The sequence below is a fragment of the Chelonoidis abingdonii genome, chromosome 1 (assembly GCF_003597395.2).
Source record: "Chelonoidis abingdonii isolate Lonesome George chromosome 1, CheloAbing_2.0, whole genome shotgun sequence".
NCBI classification, from domain to species: Eukaryota; Metazoa; Chordata; order Testudines; family Testudinidae; genus Chelonoidis; species Chelonoidis abingdonii.
This window is the reverse complement of record NC_133769.1, coordinates 208,393,926-208,407,396: the sequence shown is the minus strand read 5'-3', so window position 1 is coordinate 208,407,396 and position 13,471 is coordinate 208,393,926. Positions and strand designations below refer to the sequence as shown.

The 13,471-nt window shown below is 44.8% G+C and overlaps 1 protein-coding gene across 2 annotated transcripts in view; it reads right to left on the bottom strand.

Annotated features, from left to right (window-relative positions):
• Positions 1-5,851: 5,851 nt before the first annotated feature.
• Positions 5,852-13,471, bottom strand: part of LOC116821856 (interferon-induced GTP-binding protein Mx1-like) — an 80,859-nt gene continuing 73,239 nt past the window's right edge. For both annotated transcript variants that reach the window (XM_075073905.1, XM_075073900.1), the window contains 2 exons: positions 9,349-9,600; positions 5,852-6,772 (listed from right to left, as the gene is read on the bottom strand). In XM_075073905.1, coding sequence (XP_074930006.1) covers positions 6,539-6,772; positions 9,349-9,600 — 486 coding nt within the window. In that variant the 3' untranslated portion in view covers positions 5,852-6,538. The remainder of the gene's footprint in view (positions 6,773-9,348; positions 9,601-13,471) is intronic.

Genomic DNA, 13,471 nt, shown 5'->3' with positions numbered 1-13,471 from the left:
GGTCTTTGCCTCCGCCACTTTGGCTTTGTAGAACTTGGGAGGGCAAAGGTTCTGGTGCCCTTGTCATGAGGTCTTAGATCATCACACAAAGATGAATCCCATTCTGCTTCCTGTGTCAGGAAGCTCATCAGGTGTGGGGATGGGCTCTGTCCTCCAGGAAGTTCCAAGGTGTTGCTTACATAGTGGTGAGGGAAAGCAGTTCAGCTGCTGAGCCATCTCCCTCCGTGATGAAGAGCCCTGGTTTCATTAGTGGTAGTTCTTTACCAAAAGAGCTGAGGAACTCAGGTGAGAGAGACACCCTCCCAAGAATGAGGGACATTAATATGGGACAGCACTTACAGAGACATTCCTGCCCCTTCCCCATATGTGTGCAGTTCTATCCCCTGCCATATGTATCCCCAGTCTCTCCCACTGTCATCCCCCTCACCCCCCCCCCCCACACTATGGGGGAAGACAAGCCATCCATGCCCCCCTCATCCATGAAACCCTTAGTAATTTTCTCCATCTAGGCCTCTTGACTCCAAGTCCCCATCAGCAGAGGGGGAGACATGGAATTGAAGCTGTCTGAGACACCGTCACCAGCTCTATTCCTGTGGCTCCATCCTTGTCTGGTGAGCCATCTGCAGATCAGCAATAGGGATTCCCACTCTGCCAAACCTGAGGTGATTCATCATTGCAACAGGAAGGCAGCAGGGAGGCTGATGATGTCCCTTGGAGCCAGAAGAGCTTATGAGAGGAGCCAGAGATGCGTCCCTAAACTTCTCTATAATTGCAATCTTCCCAGCTGCCTGCATTTGATTTCATTCTCCCTGCCACACGCCCCTCCTCTCTCTCCTCCAATTGGGAGGATTTGCTCCCCTGTTCACAAGTCTTTGGCTGGGGAAAAAAAATCTCTTTCTCCAGTGACTGGGTTTGGGATCAAGTTACACTTTGGGCTTTATCTCTGCAGTGAAAAAGGCAAGAGAACTACTTTTTGTTTAAAGGAAGTGTGTTGTTCTGACTGTGCCTGACAAGCTTTCCTAAGCATACCAGATATGAAGAATCACAGCATCCTCCTAAACTGTATGGCTCAGTAGCTAAGAAACCAGCATGGGACACAAAAGATCTAAGTTCTAGTCCCAGCTATGCCAATAAGCATGTGTGAGCTTAGGCAAATCACTTCACTACCTTGTGTCTTCCAGCTCCCCCACATATTTGCTGTCTTCTCCAGTTCAGTTGTAAGCTCTTTGGAGCAAGAACTCTCTCTCATTATTTGTTTACACAGTGCGTAGCACAATGGTGGCCCAATACCTTTTGGAAACTCTAGGTGCTAAAAATAATTAATAGTAATGTTGATGATTAGCTTCATACAACTATATTTTGGTACTGTGCACCAGATATCATCTAGGGGAATTCATCCAGTGATTTCAATTTTATTTCTCTACTGTTTTTTTTCCACTACAAAATTATCAAAAAACCCCCAAAACTTTAGAAACTGAAAAACCCCTCTATTGTTATGGCATTATAAAATAGCAATCCCATATTCAAATCACTTTACATTTTCCAGAAGAATTAAGTGGCAGCCCAAGACTTAATCTATCATCAATTTGGAGGCTAAGCTGTCTTTCTCTTTTTATTATTATTATTATTTTATTAAAAGGGGGGGCAAACTCAGGCTTATCATGAAAACTCAGCAGCATCTTTATGTAGCGACTGGTATAGCTGCATAACAGGAGCAAAGATGAGGAAAAAAGGATGTGACAGCTAGCAGTGAGTAAACAAAAATTACCCTGTGTGTTGCAATTTAATGAGAAGCCCCTCAGACATTCTCTTTTTCTGCTGTTGGATTGCTCCCTTTAACAGCAATTTCACAAGAATTCTGTTTTGGCAGCGTATAATTTTATCCATTCTTCCCTCTTAATCACCTCAAAATGACAAGGATGCAAACTTCTCTGGGGTTCACGCACATTCAGTTACTCATAGGAGTGTTTCCTCTTTGCCTACATCAGTTTCAGTTTCCCTGCTTCAGACCCAAGAACTGAAACTTAAATTTAGCAGAGCAGAAGAAAACAGAAGTATGAAGACAGTGATGCGGGAAATGAGAAGGGAGGGGGAAGTGGGTGATAGAAAAAGATGTGGAGAGAAAGGAGGGAGACTAGAAAGAGAGGGAAATGTGATAGACAAAGGTAAGGGAAAGGTAGAGGAAAACAGGGGAGGGCAAGACTAAGAACAAGGAGAGGAAGTTATAATCCCTGAAGGAAAGAGGAAGGAAATGGAAGGGGAAGTGCTGCTATTCCCCAGTGCTAGATGGTTGGGCTTGTTGCTGTCGAAGATGAGTTCTGGGGCATTTATTCCAGTGCTCTTAGTATAGAGAGGCAGCTGCAGATATTCCAGGGGTGCAATGTGCTGTGCTCCCAGGTTCATTGCCAAGAATAAGGTACACATCTGTCCCCCTAAACAGCCTGTTCCAGCAGTGTCTTTTATTGACTGTTCCAGGAGGGTCTCCCAACTCAGTAAAGAATCTGCTCTTAAGGTTTCATGCCTTTCCCAGACTTGAAGTATGAAGGGTAGTATCTAGGCTAGGAATGGTCAGAGCCTGGTGTTGGTGTTTAGAGGGGAAGCCGAGAAGGTTGGCACATCTTGGAAGTGACTCTATAAAGGACCATAGGAAAAGCTTCTGCTGGGAAATAGTTTCATACAAATGAAGTAGTGCACCCTTCATTTTAGAGCCTAAGGAGTAGCAGCAGGCCAGGAAGGTAGCTTGTCATTTCCTCCTGAGACCTAACATGTTCATAACTATCAGACACACACTTAGGCACTGATCATAAAAGAGACAGCTGTAATTTGCATGATTGAGCCACTCCCTTTGGAATTGCTCTGCAAAGACCTGAGACCCTTGATAAGGGGATTATATATGCTTGAAAAAGAATAGCATTAATGGAAACAAAGTTGGAATATCATGTTTTCAAAGGCCAGGATAAATTAAAAGCTAGAGGCTGCCACTACCTCTTTAATGTGGCTATGATCTGCATCTTTTTATATAAATACATTTTTATAAACAACAATATATTGAAGTTAACATTTAAAAAGGAAAGCAAGAATAGAAAACATACATCTGTACAAAGTAGCTGAGTTAACATTGGTGGAGCATCCTTAACTTCAGGAATTTCATAATGACACCAGAGTGCTTGAATATTTCAGCCTTAACATTGTTTATTAATATTATTTCATTGCACTAGTATTTGAATGGGATAAAAAAAATAGAGGGGTTTTGGCTTCACCAATGGAGTTTGTAGCTCTTTGGCCCTGAGTTTATGCTAAAGGCTCCTTGGCTCTGTTGTACTCAAAGTACTATACGGGATCTTTTCAGGGGGATTAAGGCAAAACGCCACATTTATTAGTAATACAGGTATTAATTAATACTCTATCATATGCATATGATATATTACAGTCATGCGTTCACACACACACACACACACAAACACACTCCATCTTGCTGTTGTTACCAACTAGTTGCTCCCCTTAACTGCACTGGCCAGGTGAGTTAGATGGGGGAGGGGTGGAGCCGGGCTTCTGCCGATCCGGATCGATGCTCCGATGGTGACAAGATGAGACCCAGGGTCCTTCTGCAAGACACCTTGTATTTATAGCAGCTTCCCTCTTATGCAAATCCAGACCAGATTCAAAATCTGGGTCTGTGTCCGTTGGTCTGTGTCCGTTGGTCTTTGTGCTGTTTTTCTCTGGGTGTTGTCCCAATGCTGCTCAAAGAGGGCGTTTTCTAAAGAAGGTGCTTGCTTCTAATCCCTGAGGTCGTCAATATGTCTGCTTTTCTTTATTGGGCCCACTTGACAAGTTGTATTGTCCTTTGCTCTGGCTTCCATTCCCTCTTTAACTGTTGTAGCTGTCTGGAGGTGGGTGTCTTCCAAGCCTCACTCATTCACACCTCATTCAGTCAATGGGGCAATTGATTACAGAGTGGGGGGAAGATCTTATTCTACTTCTAGCAAAAAGGCACATGTTTCTTTCACTTTAACTATACTATCCTTAGGGGCTATAACATTTGATACAAAGTTTTCTACCAATTTTCTAATACAAAGTTGTATGAGAGAGGCACAATGCCAGGTCATATGAAATACAAAATCAAACAGTGAACAGAAGTTACAATGCAGGCAAGTGTAGTGAATGGTGAACAGAACTTACATTAATAAAGTGAACAATTAAAAACAATTTCATTTATCAGTTCTACAGCTCAACAATGGTCTCCTCTGTAGAATTTATAAACATTGCAGGGTACTGGCCATAGCAACTCTGAGAGCTGTTCCTAATGCCCCAATTCAGGAAAGCTCTTAAGCAAATCATTACATTCATCTTTATTCAGGACTGCACTTAAGCCCCACTGAAGTCCCAACATACAAATAAGCTAAGTTTCTACCTTTTGCCATTTTTCAGCTCAATGTAGCTAGCAGCTAAGACCAGATTGCTTAAAGTGTGTTTTCCTAGTACTCAAAATTCAGAAACAATTAATCTGATTCTGCTAACACTTTTCTAAAAGGGGAAATGTTGGACTTACTACCCCTCAGTTTTTCTTCTCTGATAAATGCATGAGTCTCTTCCTTGCAGCCTCTGGAGGCAGAGTTCTGAAGTGTTACTCCTGTTATTCAGCACCAAAAAATTTAAAATTCTGTGCACAAATATTTTAAAATTTTGAAAAATTCTTTATATTTTATTTGTCAAAACAACAAAATATAATCATGCCACTTTCAATTATTTTGGTAATTTATTTCAAAATGTCTGTCAGCAAATACGTCTGTCACAATACAGGAAATGTTTTTTGACAAATAGATTCCTTACTAGGCAAATTAATACAGAACTTTGCCTAATAATTCATTTAAACTACACTACAGAACCATATTTCCCACATCTCTCAGAAGCAGTGCAAAGGCTTGGGGGAGCCGGTGTAACAGAGGAGCTGAGGGAGAGGGAAGTAATTGCTGGAAAGAAGCCTGGGAGTGAAACTGGAGGGTTCTTGGGTGTGGGTGGGAGAAACATGGAAAAGTTTTTTTGGAGGGGGAGGGATTGTTAGGGAGTTGGGGACCCTCCCCCATGCAGACCATGGCTGACCTCTAGCCTCTCCCATTCAGTCAGGCACATCTGCCTCATCCCCATGTGTCCCTGCATCACCCTCAACCCTATATATCTCTGTATCCCCACTCAGCCACCCCTCAGTCCCTAGCCCTATACGATGTTGCTCCACATTTCCATTTAGCGCCTGTCCAGTCTGTCCCCCCCACTAGCCCTTTTGAACTTCAGTCAGTGGCCCCCCCAGCAGCCATGCGTGCATCGTCCACCTACATGTCCCATGCTTCCTCACCTGGCTCCATGGGCAGGGTGCTGTGAGGAATGCAGTCAGCTGTTGGCTGCTACTGCTGGTGAGCCAGCTGCTCTCTGTTCTGGTTTGCCCATGAGGTGACAAGGTGTAACTGCAGTGCTGCTCCAGCCAAATATATTTTCTGCAGAGAAAAAACTTCTGCAGGGGACATGAATTCTGTGCATGTGCAGTGATGCAGAATTCCCCCAGTGGTAACATAAGACTTCTGTTTCTGGAGCTGAGTAGGGCCAAGAAAGCTTCCACACCACTGGGCTGTCACCAACACTAAAGATAGGTCAGTCTATATCCATTTGCTCCTCAGCTCTTCCATGGTGGCTAACAAACACAGGTCCACTTGAGCTATGTATACTTCTCTACCACCCCTTTGGGTGGGCCATTGAACTGTCTGATAGTATCAACCTCAGTTGCTTTATTAAAACTCATATTGTACTTGTAGAGTTTCATAGAAGCATAATTAGAGTACACACTCACAGAAACAACTTAGTCTCAACTCGTTATTTATTGAGCCACATTAAGATTAGTTTCTTTGCCAATGATTGGGCCAGGACATCAGGTATCAAACATATACACAGGATCTCAGTCCAGTCTTTATATCTTCACACTACACTTTCAAAGTGACATTTGCCTTTTTTAAATATGTACCATACTTCCAAAATGTTAAAATAGACTAATTAGTTTCCATGGCTAAAATAAAGCATGTGGAAGAACACAACAAAAAAAGTGAGTAGGAAAGCACACATTTAAAATATACTTACCCTTTTGGTTCAGTCTCTCACTGCAATATGGTTTAATTAATTTGCGTACTGAAGGTTGTATGGTCTGTACCAGACAGCTCATGCCCTCACTTGTTAAAATGAACACATTCAGAATGTTTCCCAGTAGCAACACAATTACAAGGAAGCATAGGAAATTCATAATGCTATACATTAAACTAACTAAAACAAGACTTTAAAAATGAAATTATGACATGGTTCACAGATGAACATGTGGCATATACATAACTGATGATGTTAAAGCAATTATGTGATTTAGCTAACCTCTTAGTTAATTCAATATTTAAGGCCAACGTAGACAGATGCACAATTTCTAAAGGGTTATATAAAGCTCTGATTATAGATCTTTCCAGTACCAAGAACTGACATGTGAAATAGACCATGTAAAGCAGAGAGGTTACAGCACAGAAGATTTCATTAAACGAAAGTGAGCTTGTGTCAGACGATCAATTCGTGCACTCAGAAAATGCCTCTGATCGGCAGCATCTTTCCGTTCCTGAAGAAAGAAGCTCAATTTTTCTTTTTCCTGTAAAAGTTGCAGCATTGAATTCTGTAATTTATCTCCAAAGTCCTGAAGGACGTAGAACTGGATTATCAGAGGAATTTGGTTGGAGAGACGTTTACCTGCACTCTGAAAACAGAAGATGGTTATAAAACATTACTATCAAAAAGAGGACAGGGGAAGCGCTTTCTAGTGAGAGTCAGTAAGAAGCTACAACATTCTGTATCAAGTGATTGTTCCAGCATCTTCATGAATTAGTCTGTAAATGGTTCAGACAGCTGAGATGCAGCTTTTCCTTTAAAATCCCATTTGAAAACATGAATGAGATGCACTGCTAATTTCTACTGTAAGTATTCTCAGGGGCATAAACACAAGGCAGACCAGTCACTGCTGACTACCTGTATAACTTAATTAATGCTGACATTTGCCAGCAGAGGGCCATCCACTAAATAATACTTACTATTTTAAAGTACAAGCTCAGAAACTCCTTCCACAGAAGCCACAGCATGTGGCTGTTCCACTTCCACAAACTACTGGGGTTGTAATGGAGTAGCTCATACGTAATTACGTAGGACTGACAAAAAACTAATGTACTATCCTAAATTTCAAATCTTAGGATTTTAATTTGAACTCCTTTAACATTATCAACCCATCTGGCACAAGCAGTCAAACTGGCACGGCCCAAAGTCAACTCCCAGTATCCAGAACTTATTAGTCCTGTGAAGTACAGGGCTGCCTTAGTGTTATGCCCTAGCCTTAAAGGATGTCATCGTGGGGATTTGATCACTTATTTAGAACCATGAACGTTCATTGCATTTTCCTGAGATAGTTCCCTCTTAATCTAACTAACAAATCAGAGTACAACAGAGGCAGCAACTTATTATTCAGACAAGCTATTCAAGATGATTGACTAGCAGAGGGAACTTATATGAAGGACACTTTTGTGAAAAATCTCAGTCTATTGCCCAAAACTTCTCCTTTCAAATCATCAAGCTGAGGGTAAAATTCTCAAGAGTATTTAGGTGCTTAAATCCCCTTTTGAGAAGTGGCACACCTAGGAACCTAATTCTCATATAAAATCAATGGAACTTAACTGCATGGGGTCTTAAACATTTTGCTGAGTGTCTAATGGCTCTTTGCTGCAGATTCACTGCTCTGGTGTGATTTAACCTATTGCCAAGTGAAGCACTTTAGGACACCACAAGTCTGTGTGAGATGGTATAAAAGCAAGTTCTTTTTGCATTTTCACCCTACCTCATAACATCTACTGATACAATAACCACTTCTAATAACTGACATAATATGCAGAGGTGGCTCTATGTTTTTTGCCACCCCAAGCACGGCAGTCAGGCAGCCTTTGGCGACGGGACATGCGGATTCGGCAGTGTATCTGCAGGTGATCTGCCGATCTTGTGCCTACCAGCCACCGAATTGCCACCAAAGCTGCGGGACCGGCAGACCTCCCGCAGGCATGCAGCTGAAGACTGCCTGAGGCTGCCGCCCTCGCAGCGACCGGCAGGCCACCTCCCACAGCTTGCCACCCCAGGGACATGCTTGCTGCGCTGGTGCCTGGAGTCACCCCTGATAATATGTTTATTCTCTCCATGAGAACAAACTGGAAAGTGAAGCCTGCTTGTTTAATAGCTGCCTCTAGTTTTATGGATGTACTGATTTGTGTCTCCAGATGCATCCATTTTGTTCCATTGCACCTGCATTTTGGTGGTGGTACATTGCTGTAGACCAGGCTGAGGCTAAAGATCAGAGCCTTAATTTTTCAGTTGATGGACACAGGGCAAAATTCAGAGGTGGCAGAAGTTTTCTCATTAAGTTGGCGAAACCTGGTGTACCTTAGAGCAGGAAAAGCAATCAAAAGGCAGATGCAGCATGCATAGGTGCCAACTTCCCCGCTTTCCTGTGGGTGCTTGACCCCCCCTCTGCTCCTGGCCCTACCCCCACACTCCATCCCTTCCATGAGGCCCTGCCCCTACCCCACCTCTTCCCACCCCTGCCCCCAATTCAACCCTTTCCCCAAAGTCCCCTCCCCAACTCCGCCTCCTCCCTGCCCCTATTCCAACTCCTTCCCCAAATCCCTGCCCTGGCACTACCTCTTCCTCTGAGTGTGCCATGTTCCCACTTCTCCCCCTCCCTCCTGGAGCTTGCTAATGCCACCAGACAGCTGTTTGGCAGCAGCTGGGTGTGAAGCACTGGGAGGTAGGTGGAGGAGCAGGGACACAGCCCACTTCCAGACGGAGCAGGAGATGGTGAGGCAGGGGAGGTAAGGGGAGCTTGGCTGCCAGTGGGTACAGAGCATCCACGAATTTTTCTCTGTGGTTGCTCCAGCCCTGGAGCACCCACAGAGTCAGCGCCTACGGCAGCATGATGAAGCAAGCCTCTGTTATACACTCAACCTGTAACTATACCTACATAAGAATTCTGTACATTGATACTGTACATGCCTTTCACATCACATCTACATTTGCCCATAGACATTTTGCATTGGCTGTTCAAAATTCCAGTTAATACAAAAACATGTTATCCATGGACATCAAGGGGGGGATTATATGCCTTATAAATGTTTCCAATGTTTTCTTAAATTAAAAACAAAGAGAGACTCTTACTATTGACTGCAAAGGGAATGGGATTAGTACATACTGCAGGATTTGGAATGGAATAAAAACTGCTGTGGTAGGAATCCATAAACTCACACTGAAGTATGCCTCCAGGTGATAAGTCATATCCTTAATGGCAGGGTGGTTCTGGACAGTTCCAAAATTGAAACTCAAGGCAGCCAGGTTCAGACTGTTGTCTGCTTCCTTTGGTGTTTCTTCTCTGATCACTTTTAAGTCTTGTCTGTAAACATTGTCCTGGCAGTATACAAGCTGCTCCATTTTAAAATGGATTCCGATAATTGTTTTGGCTTCCTCTGATTGTTTCTTGCAAATGTCTTCAATTCTGTCCTGTGAAGGGAGAATGAGGGGGGAAGAAAACTATCAAAATCCACTAAGCAACAGGTAGTATAGGTGAGTACAGGACCAGCCCCATGTGACAGGTAACATGTGACATGGTGTCACAGGGTTCCCAAGAGCACACGGTAAGAGCCAGATTCTGGCTCTCTGTCACCTGGTGCAAGGGGGCCGGAGAGGCCACATCGCCTTGTGCCCCCATTACACTTGTGGACAGGAAAAGCCAAAAGCCTGCAGCTTGAGTTCCCTGAGTACAAACAAAATCCACACCTTTGGCCACGCCCAACCAACCGACCTTCAGCCAGGCACTGTGCAGCTAATAGTTCAGCTATAGCAGGGGTCGGCAACCTTTCAGAATTGGTGTGCCGAGTCTTCATTTATTCACTTTAATATAAGGTTTTACGTGTCGGTAATACATTTTAATGTTTTTTAAAAGGTCTCTCTCTATAAGTCTATATATAATATAACTAAACTACTGTTGTATTGTAAAATAAACAACGTTTTCAAAATATTTAAGAAACTTCATTTAAAGTTAAATTAAAATGTTGATCGTACACTACTGGCCCGCTCAGCCCTCTGCTGGTCTGGGGTTCTGTTCACCTAGGCCGGCAGCAGGCTGTGCGGGGCTGGCGGCCGGGACCCCAGACCAGCAGTGGGCTGAGCCACTCAGCTCACTGCCACTCAGGGGTTCCATCTGCTGGCTCCTGCCAGCTGGCATCCCGGCTGCCAGACCCGCTCACCCTGCTGCTGGTCTGGGGTCCCGGCCCTGCCCACATACAGTGAGTACCTACCTTCTCCCTGGTTCTGGCCCATTCTCTTCCTCTCTCTGCACTGAGCTGAGGGTGGGAGTGCACTGAGCACAGGGCTGGGGGTGAAGGGTCTGGCCAGGAGCTAGAATGAGGGAGGGGGCTCAGGGTTGGCCAGGAGGTTTGGGTGTGGGGCACTTACCTGGACAACTCCCATTTGGTGCAAGGGATGCAGGTGGGAGTGTGGGGGTGGAATGGGGTGCAGGAGCTCCCGTTTGGTGCTCAGGGTGAGGGTAGGGATGTGGGGGGTGCATGGGGCGTGGGAGGGCTGGGTATGTGGGGTGGTGCAAGAGTCAAGGCAGAGGGCTGTGGGCATGTGAGGGGGGTGCAGGTGTCAGGCCGGGGGGGGCTGGATATGTGTGTGGGTGCCAGAGTCAGGGCTGCGGTTGTGTGTGTGGGAGTGAAGGAACCAAGCAGAGGGCTGGGTGTGTATGAGGAGGGTACAGGGCTCAGGGCAGGGGCCCAAGGGTGTCTGGGGCTCAGGTCACGGGCCTGGGGACTGTGGGGGGCTCAGGGCAGAGGGCTGAATGTGTGTGAGGAGGGGGTCAAGGCTCAAGGCAGAGGGCTGGGTTGTGTGACAGGGGTCAGGGCAGAGGGCTGGAGGGGATATGCCCCTATTCCACCCCCACCCTTCCCCAAGGCTCTGCCTCCACCGGGAGCAACAAGCACACTGACTCTGTTCCTTCTTGACCCCCTCCCTCGCAAGGGCCATCAGCTCATCGGCCGGCAGGGAGGGAAGGACAGAGAGGCTGAGGAGGGGCAGGAACCCAGCACACAATGGGAAGATGCAGGGGAGCCAGCAGGACCAAGCTTCTGCCCCCTGCCCCCATGGGGGTGGGGGAAGAGGAGGGCAGAGAAGAGTGGGCTGGGCCAGGCTGGGCAGGATTTTTACTAGCATGCTGCTGCCTGCCAGGACTCTGGCAGGCAGCAGCGTGCCATTAAAAATTGGCTCACGTGCTGTCTTTGGCACGTGTGCCATAGGTTGCTGACCCTTGAGCTATAGCAACCCCTCCTCTCTGGCCTTCCAGATTCCTTACCCTTTCAATCCACCCAAAGCTTTAGTGGGAAAATCATCTACCTCTCCTCAGTGCTACAATTACATTCAAACCTTCTTAAAATCCTTTCACAGGATTCACATTGCCTCCCAAGCCAAATTCAGCCTTGTTCTCAGCTTCCACAAGGTAGTGCCTTCCTTCCTCCCCATCTGCTCTTGTCTCCCTATAATCTCCCTACCCTTTTCTTTGCTCATTTCATAGAATAGAATCATAGAAGATTAGGGTTGGAAGGGACCTCAGGAGGTCATCTAGTCCACCCGCCTGCTCAAAGCAGGACCAATTCCCAACTAAATCATCCCAACCAGGGCTTTGTCAAGCCTGACCTTAAAAACCTCTAAGGAAGGAGATTCCATCACCTCCCTAGGTAACCCATTCCAGTGCTTCACCACTCTCTGAGTGAAAAAGTTTTTCCTCATATCCAACCTAAACCTCCCCCACTGCAACTTTGAGACCATTACTCCTTGTTCTTGTCATCAGATACACTGGAGAACAGTTCTAGAATCATTTCTTTGGAACCCCTTTTTCAGAGTGAAAGCAAGCTATTTCAATCCCCCTCATTTTTCTCTTCCTGCAGACTAACAATCCCAGTTCCCTAAGCTCTCCTCATAACGTCATTGTGCCTCCAGCCCCTAATCATTTTTGTTGCCCTCTGCGGACTCTTTCAATTTTTCCACATCCTTCTTGTAGTTGTGGGGCCCAAAACTGGACACACTACTCCAGATGAGGCCTCACCAATGTCGAATAGAGGGAAATGATCACATCCCTCGATCTGCTGGCAATTCCTCTACTTATACAGCCCAAAATGCTGTTAGCCTTCTTGGCAACAAGGGCACACTGTTGACTCGTATCCAGCTTCTCATCCACTGTAACCCCTAGGTCCCTTACCTGATTGCTGCCTGATTTTTCAAAGCTGCTGAGCCCCTGCATCTCCCAGAGATTTCAAAATGACTTTTGAAAATTAGGCCATAAATGTGTCTATCTTGTGTATGTCTCTGGGCCTTCTTTCAGGTAGTTCCTTGTGAGTGGCAGCCCTTTCCTGACTGTCCATTTATGGCTTCCAATCTCTCTCTCAAAGCCTTTTCTCAAATCTTAGTTCTTCACTGACCATGGTCACATTAAAAAGGAAAAACAAACAAACAAACAAACAAACAGAGTTCCCCCCACATGAAATATATAAATCTCCTAAACAGCCCCATCATCATATTGTCTTTGACCTTTCCATTCCCTGTGGTGTTGTTTTCTGTTCTTGGCTTAACACAGGCACTGCAAAGACTTATACGCATGCTTGACTTTAAGTAGTCCCGTTTAACAATCTGGGAGTAATTACATGCTTAAATCCCTGCAGGAATGAAATCTGAGATTATAAACTCTTTGGTACAGGGACTCAATCTTTGTTGTGTGCAGTGCTATGCACATATATAGTGTAAAGTATAATGCAATCCATTCAAGAAACTGGGAAATGTACAGTTTATAGCAATGACAATGTTACTGGATGATGTAACAAACCTTAATTTCTCCTATGTATAAAAATTTCCATCTATTTAGTTTCTCTGTTACCTTCTTGCACAACATATTCATAAAGGTGCAGGAATCTCTACAAGTTGCTTAAAGGTACAACGATTAAATAAGTGACTGATCAAGAGTGAAGGAGTAACATGTAGTTCTATATACAATACATTATGCAATTCAGTATTGCTTGTCTTATATCAGGTTACATAAAACCATAGAAGTGTCAGATTAGAAGGGACCTCAAGAGGTCATCTAGTCCAGTCCTCTGCACTCAAGGCAGGACTACACAATAATTAGACTATTCTTAACAGATGTTCATGTAACCTGTTCTAAAAACCTCAGATGATGGAGATTCCACAGCTTCCCTTGGCAATATTTTCCAGTGCTTAACTACCTTGATAGTTAGGTTGAACATGAGGAAAAACTTCCTAAATCTCCCTTGCTGCAATTAAAGCCCATTGCTTCCTGCCTGTCCCGGGAGGCTAAGGAGAACAA